Source organism: Venturia canescens, chromosome 2 (assembly GCF_019457755.1).
Source record: "Venturia canescens isolate UGA chromosome 2, ASM1945775v1, whole genome shotgun sequence".
In the NCBI taxonomy this organism is placed as follows: Eukaryota; Metazoa; Arthropoda; class Insecta; order Hymenoptera; family Ichneumonidae; genus Venturia; species Venturia canescens.
Window position 1 is genome coordinate 6,447,823 of NC_057422.1, and position 11,499 is coordinate 6,459,321.

Below are 11,499 nucleotides of genomic sequence, written 5' to 3' on the forward strand. Positions count from 1 at the left end.
CGAATTCGAATCAGCCACTGATGAAAATCGCCAACTTTTTTCGAGTTTTCAACGCTAATTTCGAGTGCTTTGGGATAAACGTTCATAAATCCATGTCGAAAACAATTTTCTGCGATGCCTGATGCGGACGGTGGTCCCCGCCCGGATACTCATGGCATCGTGGAGTCAATAGGAATAAAAAGAGGATTGAGAGGATTGAAATTATGAAATCAATTTGGACAGAAACCAAAGTCCGGATGCCCAGTATGCAAATAAACTTGCTCTAAATGAATTTTCGTCGTCGCACGAATCACAGAAAAGTTTATTCATTTTTTCATTTATTAAAGAGCCACAAAAATTTTTTTCCCAGGCATAAAATATCTCGAACTATTTCGTGTGTGTGATCGAGGTCAGTAATTTTCGGACAAAATCGAATTCATTCGCGTTTATTCAGTTTTCTTTGCCGATATTTCAGAAATGTGGCGAAAATTCGAGCAAAAGTGCTCGAATTTTGCTTTAATTTGTAGTAGCATGAAAGCACCAACGTTGTAAAATGTTCGAACTAAAATCTATTCGTTTACAACATGAAAGCTGGTTAAATAGAAAAAAAAAAGCTCGACCCAGGGAATAACGACGTTACAGCGTATCAGCGGAAGCGCACCGTTACAAACTTCATCAATGTAACGACATTCGTTGGTTTATCTATTGCTTTGAGAGCTTTGGAATGTTTTCGAAAATTTCGAGGTTAAAAACGTAAAACTAATGTGATTTAAGGTAGTTCATGCACGAAACGATTTTATTAAGAAACTCTTGAAATTTAGACAGAGTTTAAATGGGTAGTCGACTGATACAAATGTCAAATTTTAAGGGGTTCGTCTTATTCGTTATTGAAATAAACGTGTTTAAATATGAAGAAATATACACAAAATCGTTTATCTTTTCATATAACAAACGAACGCTTCTTACGAAGTTCATGAAAACGTAGACAATAACAATGAAGTATATAATGAAGGTTTGGGAAAAAATTCGAAACGATCGTCTTACCAGTAATAAAAATATATTAAGTTAGAGATTGAAGGAAATTGGTAATGAGCACTCGTAACCTCACATTTGCTTATTTCGACATTTCGTTTCTTCTTCGCTTGGGCCATTCCTGTCATTAATACTTTTTTCTTAATCCATTTCCCTTTGCGCTCTCTAAAGCGATTGTTTTACATAAAAAACTGTAGTATTTTAGCCAAGGACGAATGAAATTTCGGGTTCACTCAGTGATGGATCCCCGTTCAATTAATGTCTTGTAAATTCATTCATTAGTTGAAAAAATGTATTTACCATTTTGAATAAATAACTCTGGCGTTAATATAGAGTGATATCTTTAATTAGGGAGTAAAAATCGACCTAATTTAGACACCCATGAGATACGGTTGAACGGGCATAATCTGCCTGAAAAAACAAAAGACGAAAAATCAATAATCGTATTGATGCTGTTTTACAAAAACGAACGAACTGGAAAATGCCTCGTATATTTTATAATTCTTATTTGTAGTGACAAAAAGAGAAAAATGAGTCGTTTTTATGGGAAGGACGAAAAAGTTGTAACGCTACCTGATAATAAATATAATTGTATTTTCTCTCGAAAACACTTTCCCGGTGTTAAAAAAGTGCAATAAAAAAGCACTTTTAAAACTCGAAGTATATTGAATATATAACTGGAATAGCGCATTGTCCAATTCCCAACAAATTTTTCGAGTTTCTAAGTTTACTCAGAAACGTTCGTCCATTCGCGAAGAAAAACCTCGGGAGAGTTGTAAACTTTTCTGCACTCCCGCCAACTATTCCCACCCTCCAATTTTCACTTTTATTTTTGGCACACTTCCTTATACCTTCATAATTTATGCCTCTTGGTTTGCGAGCTTTCACAAACACTCCACCGTGGCTATGCATTTCGCGATACCTAAAAAAGCCCTCGGAGTGACTAATTTATTACTCCCCCTCCGCCGTGTTCTGGCTCGCTCTCTTTCCCCACCCGAAGAAAAACTTGGAATCGATAGTAAAATTGGTTACATTTACTTTTATTTTCGGCTTAGGAAATTTCCAGAGTTTCGTGCACAGAACGAAAAAAAACTTTTGAAACAACTTTCTGATTATTGAATTACTGAAAATGATCGATTTTATCATTTTGTTCCATTTCAAACAGAACCTCACGATTTATCATTCGTACGACAAGATTCAATGTATTATGAAGAAATATCACCCATGGGGATGGGTGATAACAGCGACGATTTTATCACTCATCCAATTATTAGAATTTTCATCACATTCGATCGTTGACCGACGAAAAAGTAAAAATTAAAAAAAAATATATTCCTGAGCGTTCCATTGGCACTGTATGAGGATAAAAAAATGAAAAGTCAGCAACAGTTTTGTCGACGGAACGAAAACAGAAGCAATCTCCCCCCGTCACGATTTATCAATTCAGTTGATTCGAAACTGTTGCTTTTTATTTCAATTCATAAACGAGAACTGGTTACGATGAGAAAACAGAAATTCGTGTCTATCTCAATATGTAGCCGATTCTCCTGCTTAGGGATGCCGATCTAAGGATCGATTTTTCCCAAAATCGATTATTAACCAACGATTAATCGATTTTTCAGATCGATTCTCTCCGACTAATTAATTATTCGAATTGATCTTTCAATTGTGAGATCGATTTTTTAATACTGTTTTATTGATGATTCGGAAAATTTTTCCCGTGAGTCGTGAATCGTGAATTGAAGAGACGCGAGAGTACGAGACCCGTGCCTGTGAGAGAAGTGGCGCTACTAACTACTAGCTAGCTATTCAATCTCCCCTTCCATTCACACTTTACAGTTACAGTTTTATCACACTTATTTCTCATTTTTTATTGATATTCACAAAATCGATTCTGGGTGAATCGATCTCTGAGTGCTCAATTTATTATGGAATTGATTTGTTGTACCTCAATTCGATTCGATTTAATGAATCGATTTTCTTTCAACAATCCGACATCCCTACTCCTGCTCGATTTATCTTTTTTATTCGATCAAACAAAATTAAATCAGAAAAAATCGAAAAGAATGGTAAAAAAAATGAAAAATTTCGAGATGAAAGAAAAAATTGATCCGATCCGCTCGACAGGGCAAAGGGGAACCTCTTTTTGGCTCCAGCAGCCTCAACTTTTGGTATTCTTTTGAAAAATCATTTAATGAATAAACATTAATCGTCGTTCAATCGAATGTCGTTTCAGTTGACCTTCGATAGCTTCACGCTCGGTAAATTCGTGTCATTCACCGCGGAAGGTTGTCCTGATGGTTCACTCCAGATTTCGGAGGTGCAGAGGCCGGACGTCGGTGGACTGTGGTGCGGGACATCATGGGGTCCAGCGATTTATTACAGCGAAACACCCAGTGTGACGATATCGCTGAGGCTTCTACGACTGAGCCAAGATCAGACCGGATTCAATTTTGATTTCCGTATGGCGTACAAAATGATACGGAAATCGGACGCCGTAGTACGATATGGAAATCCATTTGTTGGTAAAGTACAGAAAAATTTAGTAGAATCGCTCCTTTTGTTCCTTCGTTTGGCAAACTCGCTTTGAGTTTCGTATCGAACACAAAAAACATGCGCAACTGCTTTTTGTGTGATATTAAAATGGATAAATGAACCAAAAAATGTCAAACTCATGAAAGCACGCTTGCACGGCTCCTTGCAAATATGCACGAATTGTCAATTCTCAGTGGATTCATTGCTACTGTCAAAATCGTAGCCGAGTGTACTTGAAAAAATTGAAATAATTTATATTTTTTCATTTTCATTTTCAAAAAATTGAAAAAATTTATATTTTTTCATTTTTTCAATATTCAACCAACGAATAAACCACTCGCATGACCAATTTGATTTCAGGAATGAACCAAGTAACAATGGTGCCGACCGCAACCCAGGAAACATTACCCGAATATTCGAACAGCTCGATGGCAATGCCGGTGCACATGGTCGAAGAGACGGAGGACTTTGAGCCAACGAGAGCAGCGCCGGATCAGCAATATCTTGGGGATTTGATTTCGGGAACTTACTGCTCTCGTATATTCAGCGATTGCGATAGGAAAAAGTGTCGCCTGCAGTCGCCGAATTTTCCCGGTCTCTATCCACGGAATCTCACCTGTTATTATGCGGTGGGTTAGACAGAGAATGTGTGGGAGCGGTGTGGAAAGTTTCTCGTCTGTTTCGTACGAAGCATTTTCTTGCTCCTTCTCGAGCGTAGAAATATTTTTATCGAGAATCGTCTTCGGCGCTGTAGTTTATGTAAATGTACTTGTCTTCAGTCGCTATCGCGATTCGTAGATATCTTTCGTGAGAATATACTTTGCCCTACTTTCGGTTCATGCTTCGCAAAAACCTTTTCCACTTCTTCTTTGATAGAAATATTTCTTTCGCCGATCTTGACACGAAATAATGAAACACCGTGACACCGATGCCACGACGAACCTCCTTAAACATTCAAATATGTGGAACAAAATTGTAGATTCGTTGGTCGTGCGGGTGAAAAATATTCTCGGTTTATCGGCCTTTTGGCATTCGCGAATAAGAACTTTCGTTACGATTCGACGTGCCTGCTTATTTAAAACTGCAAAATTCACAATCGACGTTATTCTGAATGAGCATTGCTAATATTAAACAGCTGCGATGCACCGACGAGCTTAAAAATTGAAAATCCATGTCGACAGGTCAGACAGCATGAAGTGCCGCCCGGAAAACACGCTTTGATCACAGTCCGACAGCCTCGTGGTCAGCTAATTGCGGTCAGAGCTCGTCCGGCCACACAAGCTGAGCCACCTCCTCGAGAGCTTCTTCTCTGGAAGGATTGTGACGTTGTTCAGGTACAATAAACACCGTATTCCATTACGCCTTCCCTGGATTTGAATTATTTTCCAAATCGCATCCAGAAATTGAGAATCGAATGGAAAATCCTGTCGCTGGTTTTCCCGGTCAATCTGTGCCCGAGATCAGGTTGAAATCCAATGTAGGACGTGCACATTTTGGCTTCTTGGTAAACAGAGGAGTGGAGTGAGCGTCGATGAAAGGCTCTTTCACAATCGGGCGTATCAGGGGGTGTCGAATCCTTGGGAAACAATAAACCACTCCCCGTCCACGGAACTGCATGTCAATTGAGAATCGAAAATCGAACTCTCGAGAGAGCTATCAAAAAATATAGAACAAAATATTAAGCGGCCCGTAACTTTTTGCGCTCTTTTCAAGGACTACGTGACTGTGTACGACGGTTATACGACACGTGACCCCGTTATCCTTAAATTCTGCGGTGGCGGTGAACCAGTACCCGAAGCTACGAGCAGCGGGCCCGAACTTCTAGTCGAGTTCACCACTTCGCCGTTTGGAACTTTTCTCCATCCGACACCGCCTCATTCCCTGCATGGATTTCAGTTGGAAATTCAGGTACGTAAAACTCTCGAGTTAAGCAAAGATGTGTTGGGATGGGAGGAGCATTTTTTGAGGTAAACATTACGGCCGAGGAATCTACAAATCAAAACTTTTTTCACAACGCCTTTTGTTAAAACTCATACTTTTTTCAAACCTTCGCATACTATTTATTTCCGCAGAATTTCCGCAGAAGCATTAATCTCTTCAAAAATATTGAAAAACTATGTCAGCTTACGCGTACTCAGTGTCTTGCGGGTTATTTTTCCACTCGAAACTTTATAAACGTTAAAATACAGCGTCCGACGCTCTTCCAGAAGGTCTGAAAACATATTTTCGTAGAGACAAAGTTCGTTACGCGAGAGTCTTTCGAGTCAGTGGAAGAGAAGTTCGGTCGAACAGGAGACCGATGAATTGTTCGATCGAAAATTGTTCTCTAAAAAATCAGAGAAGTGTCGTTGAAATCGGAAAAATTCATTCGGTTGCCAAATGTCGTTTCATTGGAAATTGCATCATTCGAATAATCCTCCAAGTTCAAAGCCATTTTAATAATCGTTACTTTTAAAATTGAAGGTGAAATTCGTCGACGCGGATTCGCCGACATACGCGAAAAACAAGCGCTGCGAGTTCTGGTTGCGTGGGAACGACGGCGGCGTATTAACGTCGCCGAGACACACGTTGGCGAGAAACACGACGTGTTTGTATCACCTTCGAGGAGCTGGCCCAGCGATACCGAGTCCAACGCCGCCGAGACCACTGCCCAAATTTCCAGAGCAACGTCCTGGCACTGTTTGGCGTAAACCAGCGCCCAAACCGTCCCAACCGCAATTTCGAGTGTGGCTCTCTGTGCTCAAGTTTCACGTTGGAACAAGCGCGTCCTCGAACAATGACGACGAGTGTGGCACGACTCTTCTCGTTTGGGACGGCGATATGATGCCACTTACCGAATGCAACGACATATCATGGTGAGAGAGTTTTGTGCGCCGAGCCACCGCGTCAAACTCCGTTTAATTCGAGTCCGTCTCCTGCTACAATATCGTTCAAAAGTTACGCTCTGTACCGGAAGTAGTTGAACAAAACGTGCCCCTCGAAAAAGTAGAAATTCGGACTGGATCCGCGTCTCCGGGGACGGCTGAGAACCCTAATTTTAGAACAAGCCGACCGAGCATCGGTCAAAACAAATTGATTCCCTGAAACAATGGACGAAATGGAAACTTTCGTAATCGTGAAAACGAGGCTCCCCTGGTGGGGTCTCGTTGTATTTTTTTGCAAAAGTGCGAAAAGAATATCGTATCTTCATTTTGCACGTAGAATATTTTTCTTCGGATTCCCATGACGAACGTAACGAGACATTAAATCGGGATTTTTGTGCAATTTGTGCTCTTTTTTTCGAGCTCACGTTTCGTCTATACAATCGACAATTATCTTGCTTTGCAGCGAAAAGGAGAGACAACGCTATGCCGAAAGATCGGGGAATCCTATACAGACGTCAGGAGCACGGCCAGCCAGCAATACGTCGCTTTTGGCCAGATATTGCAAAGATCGAGTGCCTCGTACTTGTGACCATGCGATCCTTCAAAATACAAGCCGGCCATGCTCTCTCATCGAAAGTTTCGTCTCGTCCGGTAGCAGTCTCACTATAGAAATGCGAATGATCGAGTCTACGGCTTTGAGGCAAGGTTTTTATGATACTCGACGGAACGACGTATCCTCGCGCACGAAATTCACTTTTGTTCGTGTGTTTAGTTTTTTGTTTTTCTGTACTCCTTTTCAAAATTGTGTTGCCTGCCAGATGAACGAGCATTTTTATTTCAATCGTTCTTTCCTAAGATCAGTTTTACTTTTATCGAGGCGGTTTCGCGAGAAAATGCCTTCGTTAATTATCTATTTCGTCGATACAATCGCACTGCGAAAAACTTCGTTCGTAGAGAGAGCTTCGAATGAATAATTTCTTTGGTTCCTCCCTCTCTCAACGATTCTGTATCAAGAGAGCATCCAGGATCGTAATCGTCTTTATAGCCCCAGCCCTTTTCTCTCTTTTCCCTCCCCCCGTCAGATATCCTCAGTTTCGAAGGCTCGATTTAATCTGGTACTGTGGTACGAGCTTCTTTACGGCGCAAGCGTGCTGTTCGATATCTCAGAGAGTTTCAGGCACCTTGCTCCTGTAATACGGTGCTTTCCAATACCGGAGTAAACACACAAGTCGGAAAAACGTTCTCGCCTTTTTGTGTTGGACCCAAAAAAACACGGTGAAAGTTTCTTCGCCCCGTTATGAAGTGGCGCTGAATTTTTCACCGATATTCACCAAAACTAATGATGCAAATCCGGAAATTTATCGAGGCCCTATTCAAATCGAACATGAGACTTTAAGGAGGGTGGCTACGTTCGTCAAATTGATAAGAAATTGATCAAATTTGGTGATGATGTTCTTCAACATCAAGTGCGAAGACACAATTTTTTTCAAAATTTTCTTCTGCTTAGTTATCGAGTAATTACGGATTAAAGCAGATTTCTTATGCCCGGAATGTATACCTATTTATATGGAAACGCTATGCTTATACACTTGAACTTTAGTGATCAATTACTCGATAACTGTACAGAAGAAAAATCTTAAAAAATTTGTATTGTCAAATTTGGCCGTAAAGAATATGTTCACCAAATTTTATTAAATTCTTATCATTTTGAAATTTTTAATGTATTTAACATGGTTTAGCATGGCAACATTGTATCGTCGGTAGCCACCCTCCTTAACAATTGGTGAACACAATGAAATTGTTCTACGGAAGATTCATGATGACGCACCTTGAAAAATAACGAATTGTGCTTTAAAAATAATAAAAATCACCTACGTATTCTTCCAAATTCTTTTCAGACCCGTCAACTTTCGAGCCCTGTACGAATTCGTCGACCTCCACCAAGACGGCGATCCGTACGGGACTGGACCATGCTCACGTGTGTTTTATAGTCGGAACCGTGACTACTATACCGATCGACAATTCCAAGCACCACGAGACATATTCCTCTTCGGTCGAGGTGGCTCGAAAAATCTGAGGTTATTGAAAAAACATTATTCTCGATTCGTCGGTTGCCTTGCATTGAAACCCTATCGAGATGAGTCAGTTGAGTTCCGTACTTTACGTAATGTGTGCATTTGAACGTCAATTTTTTCGAAATACTCACAAAATGATGAGTTATTTATTCTGATTATCGGAAATTCAACAAAATATTCAAGCTTGTTCGAAAATTATATTTAAAAATATATGGAAAAACGTGGGAAATTTTGAAAGACTGGAAAAATTAGCGCAATCACGAACTTTGATTTCGAGAGATTCATCCTGATCGGTTTAGCGGTTTTGTGTTGAAGAGCAGTGGCATTTTTTTGTTCATATTTTGTTAAACAGTTCGTATCTCTAGAAAAGCGAAGCGAATATTTAGACGTGCGATTCAACTAAAAGTGTATCTGTTAAACTGATGGAATAATTGGCAGCTGCGTCTACCGTTTCGAGGGCGAGCAGGACGAAGTGGTGAAGCTGCGTTTCAACAAGCTACTCAATGGTAATCGCTCATGTCGGAGCGTATCAAGTGCGGACTTCAGTCGTTTACTTTGCGTTGGCTCGAGCACTTTCTCCGTCAAGGTACGTCAAGCACGGCCGCGAACCGAAGACCATGGTTCATCGTGGTACTCGGTAAATCACGGTCTTACGCGCAGTCCTTTGAGCGCCGTCCAATTTCAATAATGTATTACGTTTGAAGAAAAAGGAAACTTTGTCTCCCCGCTTACGTCTACGAAAGGATTTTCTTCCGAAATTCAAAATATTCGTTAATTTATTCGGAAATTTCACAACGTTTACAAAAACCTATTAATTTCGGGACGATCCAAAAAGCTTTTTCCGTCTCTGAAAATTTTTCTAAAACATCACGAAAATATCGATTTTGTGATAAGCTCAGTGGCTTCTTTTTTCCGGAACAAAATTACCTTTCTAGCCGACTGCTATCGCCTCGTCCTCTCGATGCGGATGTGAATCGCATCGGGCCGAAGCTCGAGAAAAAAACACGAAAGAATAACGAAAGGGAGAGAGATTCGCTCCGCTTGATTCTCGACGTTCAGTTTGACCAACGGACAAATGGCACATGGTTGAACTACACCGATTGATAGCTAACGTACGATTGCGTGTTGAAAATAGCTAGCAATTTCATTCAACTCGATAGAACACCCTGTACGTGCTCTTATCCAAAAAAACAATACTACTTTCAATGGCAATGAAAATATAGATTTTCCCGGAAGCAGGCGCGATAAAAAAAAAGCAGATAACGAGTGTGTGAACGACTGTGAAGAGAATGGAGGAATTATTGTTCGGAAAAAGCATTCAATACAAGAGCACTCGAGCCAGAGCCTCTTTTAACTGACTTTGGCACAAACAAGCAATAAAAATAGTAAAACCACCTAGTCCGAGAAGCAAAACGTTGATGGATTCGAAAAATGTTCATCTCGGTTTCTTGAAAATTTAAAAGTCCCACGATACGAAGCCAGACCGATTTCCTCCGATATTTCCGTGATGCTCTGCAATTTGGGCACATCGACGGTTACGTAACGTCGGTACCGTCGTGCTTTGTGGGACTGTTGGTATAAGATTCAACTTCAAGCTTGCCAGAACACAACTGCATCTGTATATACTGATGATGAAACGCAAGGGAGAGAGCGAAAGAGAGAAAGAGAGCGCAGGGTGAAAAATCGATACTCAGTGCTTACTCAGAACACGCTTTTACAGCCTGTTTCATAAGTACTCTCATTGTTGGTTGGGCACGTAGTACATTGGCCTGGATTGAATAAGCGTGGAGAACTCCGATGGAACATTTTTTAATTGTTTAAACTCTCAATTCTTTATAATTAACATTTGGAGTGCTGGAAAATTTGACCTCAGAGGAATTATGAAAAATAGTCTTCTTGCTGCGCCACGAAAAAACGTCTCGACCGAAATCTACGAATGATAACAAAGCCAGCATTGATGCCCATGAGAATGGTCCAGCACTCCCACGATTATAACTTCGTTTTTTCTAGGTTTTGGAGGTACCATGGTCGAATGCGTCGCCGGTACAGCGTGATTGTTTATGCTCGAACAGATCATTACCGATAAACATGAAATCCATGTCGAACGTGGTCGAGGTGCATTTCACCGTGAACTTTATGACTTCCCTCGACGACTACAATAATCTGTTTTTCGAGGGCGTTTGGGATTTCGTGAAAGCGGTTCCGTGTCTCCAAAAACGGAGAGTCAGGGGACCGAGCGGTGAAATAAAATACATTTCGCCGATCGTGGACGACAACGAGGTTCGTTGATTGAAAATAACCCGGAAAAATCATCGACAAAATCACTCGTTTTAACCACGAATATTTCAGAAGAACTGTGACAACCAACCGTGGCTCATCGATCCGGGCCCCGGCCAGTACCTTTACGTCAAAGTGCCGGGTAGAATTGTACTCAACACGACCAAATGTTCAACGAGCAATCGCATAGTGATCCACACCGGCGGCGTGCTACACGCGGCTGTCTGTCCAAGATCATCAGCGGACTCGGGAGAGCACGTCGTTGAAGTTTTCAGCCAAGGTTGGGCCGCGAGCAGCAAAATGATGGTCGTCGCTCCGGGGGAAGATCCAGCGAGAACCATTGCTGTTGAATTTATCATCAACGAACCCGAGTCGTACACGGTCACGTGGCTCGAGATGACGCGGAGGTAATTTCCCCTTGACTTTTCACGGAACCAAAACACTTTTGAGAAAGTGAGCATGTTTGTAGAGTTCTACAGTGGCCTTTTCTCAAAAGTTTCCGAATTCCGACCATTTTCTATCCTACACGGAGAGACTTTTATAGCAAAAATTACTATGTTTTTATAGTAACGTCGGACCACATCGATATTATAATAATAATCGCTACAGAGTGTGTCAAATAATGGAAAAGTTTGGGGAACCATTACCACACTTCATAATAAATAACGCGCTGTATACTATATAAAAAATGAACACCGAGCGAATTTTGATCAAAAACATAGTAAATGATGAAATGA

At 40.8% G+C, this 11,499-nt stretch overlaps 1 protein-coding gene across 3 annotated transcripts in view; it reads left to right on the top strand.

The window, feature by feature from the left end:
• LOC122407363 (uncharacterized) overlaps nucleotides 1–11,499 on the top strand; it is a 93,101-nt gene that overhangs the window by 72,299 nt on the left and 9,303 nt on the right. For all 3 annotated transcript variants that reach the window (XM_043413526.1, XM_043413525.1, XM_043413527.1), the window contains 10 exons: nucleotides 3,248–3,536; nucleotides 3,907–4,175; nucleotides 4,728–4,880; nucleotides 5,260–5,454; nucleotides 6,010–6,401; nucleotides 6,874–7,110; nucleotides 8,309–8,488; nucleotides 8,924–9,071; nucleotides 10,496–10,765; nucleotides 10,835–11,169. In XM_043413526.1, the coding sequence (XP_043269461.1) occupies nucleotides 3,248–3,536; nucleotides 3,907–4,175; nucleotides 4,728–4,880; nucleotides 5,260–5,454; nucleotides 6,010–6,401; nucleotides 6,874–7,110; nucleotides 8,309–8,488; nucleotides 8,924–9,071; nucleotides 10,496–10,765; nucleotides 10,835–11,169 (2,468 nt within the window). The remainder of the gene's footprint in view (nucleotides 1–3,247; nucleotides 3,537–3,906; nucleotides 4,176–4,727; nucleotides 4,881–5,259; nucleotides 5,455–6,009; nucleotides 6,402–6,873; nucleotides 7,111–8,308; nucleotides 8,489–8,923; nucleotides 9,072–10,495; nucleotides 10,766–10,834; nucleotides 11,170–11,499) is intronic.